Source organism: Pezoporus wallicus, unplaced genomic scaffold, assembly GCF_028554395.1.
Source record: "Pezoporus wallicus isolate ANWC-B61680 ecotype Strahan unplaced genomic scaffold, APGP_CSIRO_Pwel_v1 contig_9942, whole genome shotgun sequence".
NCBI lineage: Eukaryota > Metazoa > Chordata > Aves > Psittaciformes > Psittacidae > Pezoporus > Pezoporus wallicus.
Genome location: NW_026641239.1, coordinates 200,256 through 219,389, shown reverse-complemented (window position 1 = coordinate 219,389; position 19,134 = coordinate 200,256). Strand labels below are relative to the sequence as shown.

Genomic DNA, 19,134 nt, shown 5'->3' with positions numbered 1-19,134 from the left:
GAAGCTGCTTCCAAAGGGAAGGGACAAGTCAAGGCCACACCACTTGCCTCTTTTGTGTTACTTTGATTTTTGTTACCCATTACACAACCAACACGTGAGGCCTGACCATCCAGGGTTACCCCTCCTTTGCCCAGGGAACAATCCCACCCAGAACCATCTCCTGGTGCACAGGAGCCACAGGGAAGGGGCACCCAAACCCCAGGTTTGGAACGTGTTTAAGTCTGGCAGGTCCCTTCTTCAAGCTGCAAAACACGGGCGTTGCTGACAAGTGTCAGGAGAGCCGAGCTGAAGAACTGCACTTTTACATAACAGCATCTCCTTCCCTCGCCCACCTGCACTGAGTCAGCACAGCAAGTTCTCCTCAGCTGTACTTCCCCATTCCTGCATCAGCAGAAGGTATCAGAGCTCCGTAGCCACCACAAAAGAACGCATCAAGAGACAGTTAAAAAAAGGATTTGCCTCCTTATATTACCAGGTTTTCTGCAGTAGGACTTCTTTTTTATGCTGCTACTAACGCAACAGATAACACAGAAAATTACATCAGGTCTTCTCTGCCCTCTGACTCATGTTCCTAAATAACACTGGTTGACTCATTTCTCCTGACTTGGCTGGAATCTCAGTTTTCCCTCTTTTAACAAACAGAGGTGGCTTTCCCCGTTCCTTCGGCTTTTCCAAGCACAGATTCTGAACACTTCCACTATTCCCTATTGTAGGAAACAAAGACAACAACAAAGGGATTCCACCTGCAAAAGACAGTCCACCTACCTCACTGCCACGATTACAATGGGCAGAACCCACTCTGAACACACCTATCCTCCATCAGCGACATACTAACTGGACTCACTACATCCAGCCATGAAAAACATGGCCAACAGGCTTACTATGAATAATTAAAGCTATTTTCTTGCAAACTTATGTCTCATAATTAAAGCTACAACTGGTTTTAGATCACCTCGTGAGAAGCATCATTAGGTGTTGGAAAACATTAACATGACTGTGATTAAATGAAGCCACAATGGGAACACGACACCAAGAGAGATATGCTATTTTATTTAAAATCAGACCACAGTAGATTACAGAAAGACTTCTTATGCAAACAAATCCACTGTATGTTTCACAACTTGCTCGGCATATAAAACTGCCCCTTTATGAATAGACTGTCCAAGATTACACAGAGGAACTGTTCAGGTGCAGGACGACTCTACCTCCTCCGAACTCGATGTTTGGGAAGTAGCTCTGTATTCAGGCTAACAGAACTGTTGATTTGAGCTCTGTAAGTCACTATTCCAGTTTGAGAGGGCAGAGAAGTCCCAAAAGAGGTCGAGACTGAGGTCGTGGGAGTTGGGGCACTAAATGTAATGGTTACCCATGACTGGACTGTGCCCAGGGCTCTGCCTCCTGGCATCACATGAAAGCTTATATCCTAAATAGTCTCTCCATGGTCACAGGTACAAAGGTGACCCGTGTGGATCAGCTGTGCCACAACAACTGACTCTGCTTCCTCTAGGCGACAGCACTGAAGCGCAGCAACACTCATCCTTGAGTTAGCCCCCTTCAATGCTGATCATAAATCAAACAACTTAACCACATACAACCCAATTAGTCATAACTTACAAAACTGCATACAAAAGACTGGCAAAAGTAATGCCATCCAAAGAGAACATTTTCAACGCTACCAACACTCTACAGCCGTGTTACACGTCGTATTTAAAAGGTTCTTCTCTGCTCCAATTGCTTTGGGGAAGTATATGCTATTTGCAGCAGACATTAAAAATCCTCAAGACAACTTTATAATATATATATATATTTGGCAAGCATACTGAGCCACCCCCTCTCAAGTCTCAGCTTGCCTATGGCATTTTAATCTATCTTATAAACAGTGCAAATTAGTATGATTCTAACATCCTAGCCATAGCAGAATTTATTTATAAGCTATAACAGAACAGGAGAAGCTGTCGAAGGGCAACAGGTTGAAAGCACTGACACTTCTCTTGCCCGACTCCTTCAGGTTAGTGTTTTGTAGATAGGATTTTAACAGCTTTCCACAGTCATCCTTCTCCTTTATCCTTAAACATTACCAGCAGTCAAGTATTTCTTTACAGTTTGTGCGCACATACACACACAATTAATGGCAAAACGTTTTCCATGAGCAGCTGGATTTCAGTTACGAGATTGCTATAACTGAAACATCACATTAGTTATATTATCTGTGTTCAAACTTACCCATCGGTGAAGGCAACTATTAAGCTTACAAATAGCAGATACAGCCTTTGTTTCTTCTGAAGTATGAGGGTGAGTTTTCTGTAAAACAAAGTGCTCTTGAAGAGCCCTTGAATTAGAGTTAAGCAATGGCCATTCAAACGATAAAAATGCTATTATCCTAGTATTACAATCACAGGTAGTGATCCTAAGGCACATCAGCCACATGCATATGCAATAATGCATTGTTTTGCTTTCAGACAGAAAAATTGCATTAGCTTTGTCTGTATTTCGCTTGCACAAGAGTTTGTTTCTAGATAAAGTATCCCTGAAAGGTCACGTTATCACAAAAGGTACCAAAAAGAGAGAAAATTTAACAAGTAGTAAAAATATTTCTGGACTACTAATACCAATAAAGTTAGATACAGAAAATGCAGTGCAAATTCACAATACACTTATCTATCACCTCCATCACTTCTGAGGATGTTCAGCCCTCGGAAAAAAAGTTGGCACTTGATAAGTGTATAAAATATACCTGGTTGGTTTTATTAAGTGTTAGCAAAACTGATGTGAGAGTGGTTTAGTTGTTGTGTAGCAGGCTCAAAGTACGGGTTCCTGTACTCTGTCATCATCCTGGTAGCCCCCAGCTGCTTTAATTCTTGCTAGGACACAAATCATTTCTACAGCAGACTTACGTTAAGCATCCAGATACAACAGTTGCCATCCAAATACCAGCACTAATAGCACAGCAAAATTACTTTGAAACGAGTCATAATTAACCATGCTGATATGAAGCTTCAGTGAGAAAATAATACCAAGAAAAGCTATTACACTAGGTTTTTTTAAAAAAACACATCCTGTACCATCACTAGAATACAGAAAAAACACACTTTGCAAACAAATCCAATGCACGTTGCGTCACAAAATTCCCCATCTACGGAAGGTTTCCAGGCTTGCACTGGGGAACTGGTTCAGATGCCAGGAACGCTGACCAACCTTCTGCCCTTTGTGCTCAGAAGGCAAAACAAGCCAAATAACCATATTTTCAGAATAGAGAGTTTCCTGTTATGAGCTTCATTTCAGATTAGTATTTGCTAGCAACCGCCACACTCCAGAGGAAATGATTAAAGGACAATCAAGGGCCTTACGTAAAGGAAAAAGAAGAGATCTTCTATTTTGACTGAGGCTGTTTGTAGGACAGACTGCCAAAAATGAAGTGCATTCCAGAAGAATGGTATGCGAGTGGTTTAAAGTAATGCAGGGGCTATGACAGATTCTGGACTGATTGATAACAGACTTAGGGACACATTCTGTGCAAGCAACAAGTGTTAAGACCTGCCCCCCCCAACGCTCGATTAAAACACCAGCACATGTCTGTACCTTGGGTTTCAAGAGTCACATTGAGAGTGAAATCTGAGCTCCCCTGAAAAGCTTCTTCCTCCAGTGGAGGAAGTCAAGAATAGATTATGTAAGATGCAGACAGCCACCATGGAGCTCAAAAAGCTTCTCTGTTCTGCCTGCTTGCAGAGAAACATTAACTGTGAATTCCAGATAGATGGGCATGCCAACGGCTGCAAAACTAGAGGAAATGGGTAAGTTAAAAATAGTTCTGCCAAACAAGAGATTGAGGGATAAAATGAAACTCTGGAGCTTCAAGTGGGCAATTACCCGATATGAAAACACAGTATTTGATTAAGAAATACCCTGCCTGGATTCCTGGAATCACATGATATCAAAAGCTAAGCACCTGTGTAAAAAAATCACTTCTGAATTCAAGGTGTGGAGAAGAAAAAAAATCAACATAAAAAAGAGAATCTTAATAGGCAAGGAATAAAAATGCCGGGTAAAGTTTCTATAAAACCCTAAACTGGCTCTACAACCAGTTTAGTTTAATTTCAAGAGACCAGGATATCAAGCTATTTAGAGGAGTGGGAGGAGTGGGTACTTCTGTTATGAAAAGTCTCAGGTAACAACTGAAATGTAGAAATGAAACTCTTGTAACTTGTACTGCCTAAAACCCATGCAACGTTTTCTGACAAGAGTTTCAGCTCAGCGAGCTCTGAAAACGTGTACCTGGCCACAAATGCCACTGCCTGGGCACACTGCAAAGGAAGCTGATGCGGTCCACTGCAACTCTTTGCCCAGTATTCAGATGTGGCTGTTACTATCCAGACACCAGCACTGATCAATAATTCTTTAGAGAGACAAACAGCTCCCAGTGTGCAGCACACACATCCAAGCTGCAATAGGAATACATGAGAAGGGGATGCTGATTTCCCATCTCTAAAGAATTCAGAGCGTGATTCCATTTGTAACGTCAGGAAATCCACCGTGCACCCTTTCACTATTTGATGGATTTACAAACTTCACACCCTTTCACCTTCCCAGACAAACCTCGGTGTCAAACTGCTCTTTAAAAACAGAAATAATCACATTTACCAAACGCAATTGCAAACCTCTGCGCCACAGCTCAGATCTTGTACTCCATTGTGCAAAGAACAGAGGTTTTTCCATTGCTTACACGAAGTCTCTGATGGGGAGAAAAAGGAAATATAAGCACCAATACATAAGTTAGGCGCACCAAAATATTCACTGGAGGATAAAGCCAGGATGTGGTGGAAGGCGAGGTGGTCTTTGGGGAAGAGCTGGAGGATATTGTGGTACAAACTGAGACGGATATCCCGGCTGTGGCATTTGACTTGCAGACTGAACTCCTGGTCGAGGTGGGAGAGGAGGATACGGAGCACCTGGATAAGAAAGAGCTGGTCCTGAACTCATGGCTGCAGTAAACGGAGTAGGAAAGCGTCCTGCTGGGACTGAAGAAGGTGGAGGGGGTGGTATTCGTCGGGGCACGACTGAAGGAGTGTTTGCATCCGAAGGGTAGGAATCTTGAGGTGCTGGTGTTGTCTCGGGTGCTCTGGGCTGAGCCTGCGGCTGAACCTGCGGAAGTCTCTGTCCCTTGAGCACCATTTCTTGGAGCTTCTCGATTTTTACACGTCGCAGGTGAGCCAGTTTACGCTTGCTCTGGTACTCATCAATGAAGGAATCCAGCGGTATTTCACCATCAAGAAACTTTTCTGCCATATTCTGTCAAACACGGAACAAGTACCTTAGAAAATGGCATACCGCAAAGGAATCCAAATGGTTTATATATCCTAAAAATAGCCTGTGATTTTCTAGCTTGCATATGGAAGATGACTGGCATACTAAAAATTCTGAGCAGCATTCTGAGTTACTTATTACTCAGAAGCACTGGGAGTTAAATATAATTTCTGCTTAAATTTATACTGAAGCAACAGCAGCAAGAACATCTGAATCTAGTTCTGAACATTCCCCTTATTATCAGAGGTGGGAACAGACCAAATTCAACAGCTTTCCAGACTGTCAGCTAAGCTGAGTTACAGCCCAGTACTGCTCGCAGTGCCAACAGAAACACTGAGAACTCTGCAAGACTCAGTACAGAGAAGCAGATTATTGCTAAGCCAGGCTTCATACTTGTGGCTTTGGGCAAATGATGTTTAACTATTAAGACATGGGACCATACCTACAGTCACAAAGTTCAACTTGCCCTGGGAATGTCTTTTTGTGGTCACAACTCAAGGCCAGTAAGCAGATTTTCTCCCCTGATACGGGTATAGAAAATGTCCTACAGGCAAATCAGCAAACAAAACCAAACACTTCCATTAGTCTAAAACAGACCATTCTTCAAGCGCTTGTATCGCAGCAAGTGGTGACCACTGGCCCTAGACAGATATGTTGAAATCCTAATGGAATGTTTCACCAGAAATGTTGGAGAAAAAAAACAATGCAGGCACTGCTTTTCATTAGGTTACTGATATTTCTAATGGATTAACATATACACCAGGCAAACACCGTTGAAGAAAATATTCCATACTGATACACTACGAATTTGAAGGCAATGCCAAGGAACTAGGACAGTTTGGCTTTCTTTTCTGAAAAGGAACATTTTCTCTCTTAAAGAGTAAAAAATCAGTTGGATAAAAAGTCTTGCTGAAACCAAATGGCTTTTCACTGAAGTTCAAAGCACACATCAGAACGTTATTTAAAAGACCCTTTTTGTCTATTACATGTCCAACACTTCACTGCAGCTTTGTACATTGGAAGTCTTCAGTAATGTGTGTAAGTGGCAGAATTGAAGTGTACTGTCATTACCTCTGTGTCTTCCTCAATCTTAGCCCCCTCTGTCTGAAGCAGCGCTAGCAGTGTCTCCAGTGAAGCATTACTGGATTGTCTGTCTGTAATGGCACAAAAAGAACAGTAATGTCAGCTGGCTCTAAGGGACTTTGAAGCTGTACAGCCTCAGCAAGCACACAAATTTCTAAGGCATGTATGTACAACAAGCACTGTTCAAGACAGGATGCTCTACAGTAAGAAAATAGATTAAGTAGTTCAGAAATACTGTCAGAATGCTAAAAGCTGAAATGTAATTACAATGATGCAGTATCAAAAGGCAAAGCACCTGAGCAAGTGCAGTATCAGATGTATGACATGCAGTGATTCAGTTTGAAATGAGAAAGTTAAATGCAATATTCTGTTTGATTTATGCTTAGTCACTGAAAATTCAGATTGTTTTGCTTTTTAGCAAGGTGAATGAATTTTATCCTAGAGAAGAGTAGGTCAACAACAGACAGGTAACCACACAGAAAGAATCCACAGTACCTGTTACTAGATGTAACAGACACTTAATAAATCATTAGAAGCATGGTCTATTGCATGACATGATCTATTTCAAAACTACACAAGAATGACATTACCCTGATTCACACAGCTAAAAATGAGACACCAACCACCAAACAAAAACATGCAACATATTTACATTCACTTAGAAAAGAGCAAATCAGAGCTGTCACCAGAAAACTTTACCTAGTTTTGTTTTCTTTATCTGGTATGCTTCAAAAAGAACTTGCAGCTCCCGATATTTTTCAGTCAAGTTTGATTTCAAAGACTCCAACTTTGGCTGGTACAACAGATTGCCTTCTGCCAGACTGCGGTTGCTGGCAAGAGTCATGTCCTTGCTGTGTTGAACATTTTGGGCCTGGAAATGTAAAAAATAGCGCATGAAATGACAGTGAAAATATTAAGAAAGACTAATGGTTACTCAGATAACGTGGCAATATCAAAACTGATAAAGAAACTACTAAATTAAGCTCTCTGTAAAAATTCATACCATGGCATTGGACCTGCAACGATACTTTTGGGCTTTATGAACAGCGGGAATGTCTACTGTTTGGTGGGTACAGTCAGCTTCAGCTGTTGCACTCTTTCCCTTGACTTCTTTTTTCTGGTACACAAAATCCATTCTCACAAACTGTATTTTCTTGCTCTACTAATACACTACTTTGCTAGCGTATCTAGAAGGAATGAGAAGGTCTACGCTGCAAACAGCATGTTGAAATCATCTAAAATGACAATGGACTGCTGAAGCTCATGGAGGAAAGACTTTCAGAGGAACTGCACCGTGAAGAAGGATCTCTTCTTTCAACTCTGAGCACCTGTAAATGAATCGCTTTCTGAACAGGAATTAATACTGACCTGAAGTCACTTTCCTGCACATCTATCTCCATGTGCAGCAGAGAGCTCATTAAACAGTTTTCTTCTCCAAGCTGGAAATAGTAATCACTTAAGAGAGTTTGTGCTGTGGACAAGGACTCCTTAGAACCCTTCTCCTTGGAGCAGGGTAGAGGTGCCCATGAACGCTCTGCAGGCAGAGCTGCTTTTGACCGACCAGAACAGGAACTGCATTCCTGCTGCACTGAACTGTCTGTAAGAGGCAGGTTTTGATGCCACAGCAGCGTTACTGTGGGGAAACTAGTCTGGGCACTCATTTAGACACTTGTGCTAAGTGGCAGCTTATGTCACCAGAACTTCTGCTAATTCTTGGCACAGATTTACGTGAAGTCTGACCGTTGGCTGTCACAGTCCTGAGAGATCAGACTTCTGCATTCATGCCCTGCTACCTGAAGGCGCTCTGTAGGAAGTTTTCTTCATTGTTTAACATAGATGCTGCTTCATCCCCTCCTCACACACCACTCTTACTATTCCTCCATGATGAATGTTAACAGATAAAGCAACAGTTGTTCTAATAAGCCCCTTTGAATCCCAGCAGATGCAGTAAGACTACAGAAGAATGTCATCCCTTATCTTACTAAAACGCAAACCACAAGGACCGCATTATTACTGTACCTTGTCCAGAATATTCTTCCCCAGCTATGTTAAATCAATCCTGGATTGGTACCAAAAGCTTGATTTTCAGCTTAATCATTCTGCTTGACATATCCTAGCCCAAAGACATTATTCCTAAGGAATAAATGACAACTCTCACAAAACCGAGATTCAGCAAGATTCCGGGTTTGTTCATACACACATGCACACAATTTTATCAAGGCAGCCTTTATGAGCTTTGGGAAAGCTGAATGTTTAGGGAAGCCCGTCCTAGATGTCACATCAGATTCACTAAAATATTCAGACATCAAAAGAATAAAACCCAAACACAACCACAAAACACCAAAAGCCAGGGGATCCGATTTCAGATTTTCAGTGTGAATCAGTAAGTGGGGTAGTTTTCCCATGGCACAACAGACTGATTCTATTAGGCTGCCTTCAAAATCAATGAAACTCTTGGTATGCTTTTCATGACCTCCTACACTAACATGCCACTTCTAGCACACATCATCCCTGGTTAGCCCTAACAGATCTTACTTACGGGCAGTTGTAGTTCAGTGCAAACACAAAGAGTACAGTGCTTTCTTCCTTTCACATGCACGGGTGGGTATACAAGAGCCACACCTCAGAAACAGGAAAAGACGAAACCCAAATGAGCTATTTAAAAGCACCACAAAAGGACAGAATTCAGGTGGTTTTGGCAGCCCCAGCACAGAACTGGGTGCTCAGGTAAAAACATTTCCCAGGCATAGCAACCATGTCTTTGAAAGCTATCACTTCCTTTCAAAGTATTTACACATTACTTTAATCTGCTAAATTCAAAACTGGCTCAATGTTCAACACATCTTTGTCCCCAGATACTGCTCTTAAAATACCAGAGTTTTACTTCCACCCTGTTTTTGCTAAATCATTTAAAAAACTATCAAGGATAATCCCGACACCTAAATTCTACATCAATCAAAATAGAATTCTGTTCCGAATCGTGAAAATCGGAGGAGCTGTACTTGTGATGCTGTTTTGTCTCCTCGAGATTCTCACATCAAGCCTAAACAAGCTTCCAGCTCTATGCTTGTGTTCAACTTGAATCCTTTCCAAGAATAAAAAGAAAATCCACCCTTCTCACTTTCAAATCCAATGCAAAATCATTTAAATTAAACTGGTTGCTTCCATTTGTATCTTCTCATATGATGCAATGGTGTTAAGACTGTTGCTTCCAGAAAGCCCCCTATTTTATATTTCTTTGTCTAACGGTGATGAAGGGAACTAAAATACACGATTTAACAGCTTAACTACTGGCACCCAGCTCCTTCCAAATCACCTGCCATCACCACAAGCTTCCTTAACCGGCTGTCTTCTGAACTGCCAGCCAAAGAAGACTGCGTGCAAAAAGGTTCATGCTTTCTGGTGCCTCTCCTCTTTCACCATTTTAATGAGCAAACTACTTCCTTCAAGCGACTTCAGTTTGATTTGGTGATTGTATTTTCACTGCTTGTAAGGCTCATACTTTCATTTCAAAGCAGTTGCACAGTCACTCCGGGAAGACCAGTTTTATGAGTGAACTTTGATCCTTCTGCAGGATGAAGAACATGCATATTTCCTCTAGAGAGGAAAAAAAAGCCAGTGAACACCAGCCTGGAAAGCCTGGAAGAGCACAAACCCCTGCAAAAGGAGCCTTTTACTGAAATCATACATAAGGAAGAGGAGAGGGAAGAACTCCAGATCAACAGAAAAAGAGAAAAAGCTTAAGTTAGATGAGGCTTTTCAGTGTTTTAAAACATTGCTTCTAGATAATTCGCCTGCCTCAAGTACCATCATGTCTCTCAACAGGACTAAGGCACTGAGGAGGAAGCAAATGCCTAACTTTCTACACATGATTTTTTGAATACTTTCAAGTCATTTCACATTTGTAAAGATGAATAAACATCAGTATACGATGTACTCTGCCTTGAAAAAATAAGACAAAAATCAGTATTAGAACCTACCTGTATCTAAAGCTGAGTGACACCCTGTCTGTCCGTAGCACCTGATACCCAGCAATTACAGGCTAGTGTAAACCTAAGTGAAAGTCTTGAAAATACTTGTTTTACAACTGAAAAAAGGTGTTCATAATCACACTTGAAGTTACAGTGCTTAAAATTACACAAGACTCAGTGATTCAGCTTTCTCCATATTACAGCACTTCTAAGGGCATGTTTTTTCTAAGCTGAAGAAGCAGCACGACTGACATTTAATGATCAATTCAAGTGTCTTCACTTCCAGTATTAGCCTGTGTGAGGCTTCTTTTAAAAATAGACACTCAAAGAGATGAGCAACTTCAGCTGAATCTTACCCAAAACCATGAGAACCAGCTTCTCAAATGAAACCTGAAGAGCTGGGGAAAACCCATCCACCTGTGCAGTGCCTTTAAATGCTTCATGTCACTGAAATTAAGGGAGAAGTCTCCGGAATGAGCGAATTTATTTCACAACAGATAGAACAGATATAACCTCAAAGCAACACAACTCAAATACAGGCACAGTTCTACAAACCAGAACAATCTCTGGCACTGACGTATGTCTGTGTAATAAATTTCTGGGCAGCTGTTCCACTGCATTTGGAAGTCAATTCAGGGAATCAGAAAAGCAAACACTGAAGTTTGCCTGAAAAGCACTTTCAACGCTGACTTATTTAAACCAAAATGAGAAAGAAAACACTCCAAAGAGTTGCAAAATCATCCAAGGGTCAAAGATACCGCATGACCGGTCTATTAAGATTATCAATGCAGCACAAAGCATGCCTTCAGCATCCATTCACAGCTCTCCACAAGCCCAAGACAATAGCCAAGCAAGGCATAAATCCAACAGAAGTTATTTTGTTGTCAGATGTGCTGTGCGACAACATGGTGTTATTAGCAGGGAGCTGGTACTGTATCAGATGTTCACCTGCCTACTGGAAGTGCCATGAAAAATGGAGTTCTTAAGAGACAAAAGCAAACAGTATGAGATTCCAGGAGATCTGCTAACGAAACTACCGAGGTCACGAGCACTTCAACAGGCAGGAAACATTAATCTGAGATGAGAAATACCAGTCAGAATCATGAGACATGAGGCAGGGCAACACTGAAAAGAACATACGCTTTTCCTTTAACTGCTAAGCTCTCATGGTGAATTCCGAATGGCACAAATGGAGCAATAGCACTGAGCTGCTTATAACAGGATTTTAATGGCAGAAGGATTGCTCACCACTGAGCAGACCACTCAAACCAAATTATGCACACTGCAAGAAAATGAAGCCACAGACACACAGTGGTTAGTAGGCAAAAAAAAGGGGGTTCTGCAGCACTTCAAGGCTTAAGATGCTTAAAAAGTGGGTTTCTTTAACAGAAATAATTTGAATAATTTTACTCAAGGGTTTATTTAATAAGCACTTCCAAGAACAGGCAGCGGCAAGTGCTTTGGGAATTGAGATTCTACTGCTTTCATCAACTGTATCTCTGTTTCATTCCACTTTTACAAAAGGAAGAAAAATGATGGATAAAATTAAAAGAGCTTAGCAACATCTTACTGTTTAACAGTTACTCCAAAATAATGGCTTGCAGAAAGAGTTATCTGTGCCAAATGTCCCCAAGTAGCGTCACTCCTGTTCATCCATAAGCGTGTTCTCAGAACTGCCTCCAGAGATGCAGCCTGAGCAAGCAAAATCCCAACTACCCACAAAGTCCATCAAGTGCTGCTATAATTATAAGCTTGCTTTGGCAAGCACCATGGCAAGTAGTCTCTCCCTAGTTTCAAGAAAAAGTCTTTTAAGGAGCTATAAAAACAGCTTTGTGTGGCACCATTTTAACTGCTTTATACACAGCATAAATCCACATTAGTTTTAGGTTTCTCCGGTCTTGCTCTAGCCTTTATCATGCTCACATTTTCTCTTCCACTTACACATATTTGTAAACCAGGAATGAATTATGCAGTCACACTGGGGAAGTATAAGGATGCACGTTTGGAGTGTCAAATTTACCCCTGAAACAGGAGCTGACAGGTGCATAGTAGGAGAATAAAGACTTCTTTTACACAAGATTTAAGTGTGCTTCTCGTCAAGTGCTGGTATACGGTAACACATCCTCTAACAACATCTGTTTAGTAATAAATATTAATACATATTCCAAAGTCATTAGATTTGCTAAATTTAGATCTGCTGATTATATAAGTACTAGCTTTAAAAATGCCTAATAAAGGTCAAAGGGTAAGTTTCAATTCCTAGATGTTTACTGCAGAGGAAAGAGACACCCAGAACTGCAATTTGCCCTCATGAGGCACAGGCAGGTCACTCATTCCATACTTAGCTGGAACAGAAAAATCTATGGTTGCCACCAAGTCTAATTCCTAACTCTGTAACTAAATTTCATGTTTGGCAAACAAGAACATGACCACTTGCACAATGTGGTTTTTAGGGCAGGAGTGGGAATCCCAAGAAATCTGGGCATGAATTCACATACTTTTAACTTGGGCTTTCTGCACTGCCCGATCTTTTCAATCGGCTTTTGAGAAAAGGACTATGCTCAAAAGCCCTGTTTGTGCTTTCCAGTGTGCTCTGAAATCCTGGAGTGAGAGGAAGGCAATACAATTCTGACTTCTCGATTTCCTATAATTAAGGTCTTGAAGAGCAAACACTTCTTGGCAGTAGAACCTTAGCAGTCAGTAACATGTCACACTGTTACTAAAGTGATGTTCCAGTAGATAAAAGGAAAACACATCACCACCAGTGTCAGGTCACAAAGTCTCCCATTTATGCTGTTACACCAAAAATCACTTTTACGAAGAACATACTTTTATTTCATGAAGATGAAATAAAATCTAAGATCTGTAGATGTGCTGCAGAGATTAACCTCAAAGGATTATTAAAGAAAAACCCAACCCTCCTCGATTTTAAAAGACTAGGAGTACCAGACAACTGGCTTCCTTCCTCTTCTCACCAGACAAGATGTTCGTTGTTCAAGCCCACAGGCTTCAAAAACAACCTTCCAGACAGAAAAAGCAGCAGCTTAGCTCTTTGCTGCCACGTTTTTACACACCTGGGGATACAGTGTGAAGGACGCTGTATATGCACACTACCCCTGTGGAACATGAATGTGCATGCGAGCTCACGCACACAGACACATACACACACCCCCGCAGCGACACACAGAAATCCTGCTCAAATGCCGCACAGGAATACATTCCCTTGAAGGTTGGAAGTGCCTATTTTTAGCTATTAGCAAGAAAGCCAAGTGGTTTTCCAAACCCTTCTCTTTGTGAACAGAACACTGGGGTTTGAGCTGGATTTCCCTTGCGACAAGGAGAACAAAGGTTTTTTCAGCCATGGAGTAATCAGCTTTAGCCAACTTTGTCACTGAAAATACAAGTGACCTCAGAGAAGTGACTCAGGAATCATGATTTATATCGGCACGCCACAATAAAATTACTAATTTAAGGACTTTGGAACAACTCTACAACCTAGATACATGTGGACTGACAACCAAACACCTACACAAGTAGCAGTGAAGTCACCACAGCTCCTTCTTAATGTTCAGGATTTCCCTCTCTCCCTCTTCCTGCCACATGCTTCACAATGAAAACTCAGGACCCAGCAGCACAAAAGCAAGGAACAATTCAGTGAAGGCGAAACCAGAATGAGGAAGAAGTATTCAAGTATGGCCAATTCCTTCCAAGGTGGGTAAATGCATTTCTAGTTGGACAGACTCTAGTAAAAACCTCCGTGCACAATAAAAGAGGATTATAGCAGACAGTAGCACAGCCATATTTCCACACAGCTTGAATACCTTCAAACCTAGCCACACTTTCCAAGCACCACAAAATATTCCCTCAGGCCCAGAGAAGTTTACTCCACAATTTAAAAGCCTTCTGTTGCCAACTGAAGAGGAAAACCAGAGGGTCAAATTGAGAATATGGTCAAGTTCTGCAGTGAAAGAGAACCTTTTCTACTAAGGTCATGAGGTTTTCTGTCACTTCTGACCTACGATCTTAAGTGTGTATTGACAAATAAATAACAGAAGAGCCCATTGAGCCAGACATGCTCATGCACCTTGTCAGAGGTCACATGGAAAAGAGCAATACTGCACCCATTTATATCTTTACAAAGTTAAGACCATTCTAATCTACTGGCTTTCCTTACGCAGTTTTTAACAGAAGGGTACTCTTGCCCTGCAGCAAACCACAGTGCTTCTAAGATCTCTGTGTGTTCCATTTATTACAGCAGCATCTGCTTCTTCAGCAGTTTAAGTTCCTAAAATACAAGCTCAAATGGAAAGCTACAATGCCTGCCCCCTCTTTTAAATCTATTGCCATAAAGTTCAAGACACAAACTGCTGCCCAATGCAGCAACTAAATGCCATAAGGACACCTTATTACCTTGGCCTTCAGTGGGCCTCTGCATCTGTAATACTTTGACAATATGGTTTGAGGTGACACAGAACAATTCCCTTGGAAGTACCAAAAGGGCAGGCATCTGAGAGAGAAAGCAATTATAATTGATTTTACTTAATAAACAAATCTTTCTCAAGAATATAGTGCCACTTTTCCTTTCTTTTCTTAGCGTTTTTGTCCTTTAGTTTGAACCCAAACCCAGCCCAATAATACAAGACCCAGAGGAGTTCAGCACATTTCTTTCCTTAAAAGTTTTCACCTAAATGGTTTCATCTTATTTGCTGTTAGCTGACTACAGTCTTTCAGCCACATCTGTGGCCATACAACCTTCAATAGCCTTGTATCACAACTGTTAACACGGTGCCCAGTAAAAGATAACCACAGCAGCAGGAAGAAAACGGGCTTCTGTTTCAGCAAGCCGTGCTTTTGGAGCTATGGTGAGAGTCCTATACACTGACAAAGGCATTTCAAACGGGCAGAACAAGCACCCAGAAAGCCTGACAGCCCTCGCTGCGCCCAGCATACCAACTCGGGCACACAGACATCTCTTTCATATTGTTCTGAATTAAAGTTGCGCCGAGATGGAGCCCGCAAGCAGGACCGACTTCACCCTGACAAAATCCTCCCTCATGGCCAAGGCACAGAACAAGGGCTGCATTAACGGAAAAACTGATCCCACCTCCGGCCCGTCACTGTCTCCTAATTTAGCCCAAACCGAGCGCTTTCGGCTCGGCGAGCCCTCGGCCCTCCATTGGCACCCGGCCTCCGGGACAAGTGCCCAGGCACGGACCCCCCCCCTCCATCACCGAGGGCCAGCAAACAAAAGGCCGGGAGGGAAGGGGGGGCAGAGGGGCAGGCAGCGCCTCCCGCAGCACAGGGGCTCCGTATTCACCGGCCGCTCCATGGCGGACCCGCGACCGTCAAGCGGCTCAAGCAGGGCCCGGGTTGGGGGGGGAGTCACCTGAGCCGGGGGGAAGCGTGGGGGGAGGCGGGTCATGAACACCCCACAACCCGCAGCGGCCACGGACCACGGGACAGCGAGCCCCGCGGGCACGGCGGGCTGAGGCGGGGACCGGCCCGAGAGGAGGCCCCAGCCGCGGACACGGGGACACGCGGAGCGCCCCTCACCTCCTCCATCTCGCGGGCCATGTCCTGTAGCTGCTCCTCGTCGTCCAGCAGCGCGCTGAGCTCCTGCAGGCTCAGCGCCTCCAGGCGCCGCACGTCCAGCGCCATCCCGGCCCCCCCGGCCCCGGCCCCGGCCCCGCCGCCACCGCCGCCAACCGGAAGTGCCGCCGCGGTGTCGCCCCTGCCCCGGGTGGGCACCGCCCTCGGCGCCCCCTGCTGGGAGGGCGGGGCGGCAGCGTGCGGGGCGGGGCGTACCAAAGGGGCTGGGAGGAGGTGGTGGTGGACGGTACCAAAGGGCGGTAGGGGTAGGGGGGGAGCGTGCGGAGAGGCGGAGGGTGGCCGGGGTAACAGGGCTGAATACCTGGTTTCGGTTAAAAACAGCCCAAAATCGCATCCCGCCGAGCTTTGGTGCTGGGTCTTTTTGTCCATCGTAAGCGCTTTCTTCTTCAAAAGCAAAGGGCAAGAAATGATCTTTCCACCGATGTGTTTTATGGTGAATTCAGAGAGTTTAGTCATGTAGCAAACGCTCTGCATCAATTAAAACATCATAGCCATACCAATTAAAACATCATAGCTGCATTCTGTTCTCCTGATTTGTATCTGTTAAGTCACCAGCACTGTACTAGGCACTCTGTGGTAACACTTCGGAGCAGTAGTTTCCTGGTTACTACTGATGTTAGCACAGGTGATAAGGACAATTATGCCTAAACCAATTAATTGTGTTAACATAACCTAAGTGGTATGCATCTCTAGGTATGCACTGCCTTCCCCCTTCCTAAGGGATCATGGGTGCGCTTGTTTCCATGTGTGTGGCACCAAGGAGGACCGATGGCTCATGAGCCAAAGGAGCAGGGTAGGGAATTGCCGCATGGTTGTTGTCCTTTGTAGCTGATGTTTTTTATCTCAGTGGGGAAAAAATCAATGCAGTTGAACTGAATCCACCTCTGATGCAAGGCTATTAAACTGTGATGATGTTACAGTCACATCCAAGAAGTGACCCAGTACTTCCTCCCAGAGCTGAATGAAGACATGACCGCTCTAGCTTTAGTCTTTTGCCCTATAACTAAACTCAGCTCCCCAGCCAAAAAGCCCTCTGTGTCTTATTACCCATAGGTAATAAAGGCAAACACCATGACACTGATAGAAAAAGGCTTCCTGGCCTTCTGTCTGCCTAGCGCAGAGCTCCTGTACCCCCATGGTGCAAACTGAGCGCATTCAGAGGCAGGCAAGAGCGAGGTGTTTGCGCAGCAGGAAGCTGAGCTGAGCTTGCTTAGGGTGGGGAGGTGGTGAGTAGTGATAGGAGCATGTGTCCACTCATCCACGTCAACGCACCTTCCTGCTGCTGCGGTATGTGCTGAGCTCCTCCTTGTGTGGGGTGCAGATGAGCCAGCACACGTACCCCTTGGCAGTGACATGGGTTTGCATGGCCACTGCAGCCCGACCTCGTTACTTAAAACCAGTAGATAGCTGCCATTCCAACACGGTATCATACACCGTACTCCCACATCGCCATCAAGAAGACACAGTATAACCCAGGCTGTAAATCTGTGCATGCAAACACACCCGTATATACACACACAAATAGAGGAATTAGTTGAGGGTTTAAAAGAAACCCTGTCTTCCCAAGAACGTGAGTGATTGTAACTTCATAGCATAGCTAAATAATTGGTATGGGGGGAGTGTGGTTTAGAAGAGTCTGACTCAGCTTCACGTTGTGAATCTAGTTTTACCACTGCCTTTCGATGTGATCCTGAGCGGAGCTCTCAGCTTCCCTCCACTGTAATGCCTTTTGCTTAAAAAGACGAAGAAGAAGAACCATTCAGTCCCAGGTGAGGGTGGAGAGGAAAAGTTCACACTGAATAATGCTTGTGGAGGTGCTCTGGGTGAGTATCTCTGGTGAAGGGCACTACAGTATGATAATAATTGCATTGTCAATATGCTGTTAGGAAAAATGGTTTACTGTCATCTAAGGAGCTTTTCTGTAACTAATTCTTGTTCTTTTTGCATGGGGCTGATGGAAGTTCACTGCTCTAGACATCAAGGAGTGGATTATTTTAATGAGTGGTAATCAGTATTAAAGTTAGAAGCAGAATAATGCAGAACAAGGAAGTCATCCCAAAACGCACAGGGAGAACATACTCATCTGTGCTCAAGTATAACACATATTGAAAATACCACTTCTCCCTGTGTAGCTACGCTTGGGTGCTGGCGATGTTGGGGAGGAGTGTCTATACTAACATCTGGCCTGCTTTTGAGTGCTTCGATCAGCATCTGCATGTGATTGAGTTCTCAAGTTGGTCAGAAAAGCTGCTGAGGTTGACAGACAAGATAATAGGGGTCAGCTGCTTTTGCATAATTATGTATTCTATTTGGACAGGTAGGAAGGTGCCTTTCCATTCAGCAGTCTTCATGAAAAATAAAGGGTTTATGACAGCACATCTCTTGGGCAGAATATGGAGGATCACAGACAAACTCGGATTTTAGGATACAGGGATAATCCACTCTTGCAGTGCTGCAGACTGAGATTTATCAGCTACTCAGCCTTGGTTCTTATTTGCCCTTGCCTAAATCCTTTCGAAGGGTGACAGCATCCACAACCATTCAAATTGCAAGCAGGCCAAGTACAGAAGTCAGGGGGGTTTATTACAGGAGAAATGGAACAAAAAAAATTGGGAAGCTTACAGTAGAAACCATGTCATGGTGAATAAGGAGTCAGGCTTCAGTCCTGGGGAGAACTGGCATCCAGCCGAGTTTAAATTAGACGTTAGGTTTTTTCACTTCTTAAACTTGATCTTGGATTTCCTTCTGCCACCTCACATCCTTTTACAGGCAATAGCACTGTAGCCATGCATATTTATGACATTCAGGCATATTTTGCAAGTCACCTTCACAACTTCTCTTCTTTTCCTGGAAAAACTGGTTGGTTATGTAGAGACCGAATTTGCAAGTCTAATCTTCAGTGCTTATTAACCCTTATTAGCCTGGTTGCTCAATGGACAGATAAGTCTCCAGCCTTATTTGCAGTTTAATTTCCTTCTATATATTAAATCACAGCCCGTTCTTCTGTTTAGATTTCATAATCCAGATCCCTTCACACGTGAAAGCAACCTGCATGTTCAGCATCCCAGGAGAGAACCAGTGGTCATGTTTGAGAGAGAGCAAGCACTGATTGCACCTTCCTTCCGGGGAGCCACAGGCATGAGGAGCTGGTTTGCACACCTGCATATAC

The 19,134-nt window shown here is 43.4% G+C and overlaps 1 protein-coding gene across 1 annotated transcript; it reads right to left on the bottom strand.

Moving 5' to 3' along the window:
- Positions 1-1,029: 1,029 nt before the first annotated feature.
- VPS37B (VPS37B subunit of ESCRT-I) lies at positions 1,030-16,032 on the bottom strand. The gene is made up of 4 exons (XM_057422635.1): positions 15,909-16,032; positions 7,084-7,255; positions 6,373-6,455; positions 1,030-5,286 (listed from the first exon to the last, which is right to left on the bottom strand). Exons 1-4 carry the CDS (start codon positions 16,011-16,013, stop codon positions 4,789-4,791), a joined length of 858 nt encoding a protein of 285 aa, XP_057278618.1. The 5' UTR covers positions 16,014-16,032; the 3' UTR covers positions 1,030-4,788.
- Positions 16,033-19,134: the final 3,102 nt, after the last annotated feature.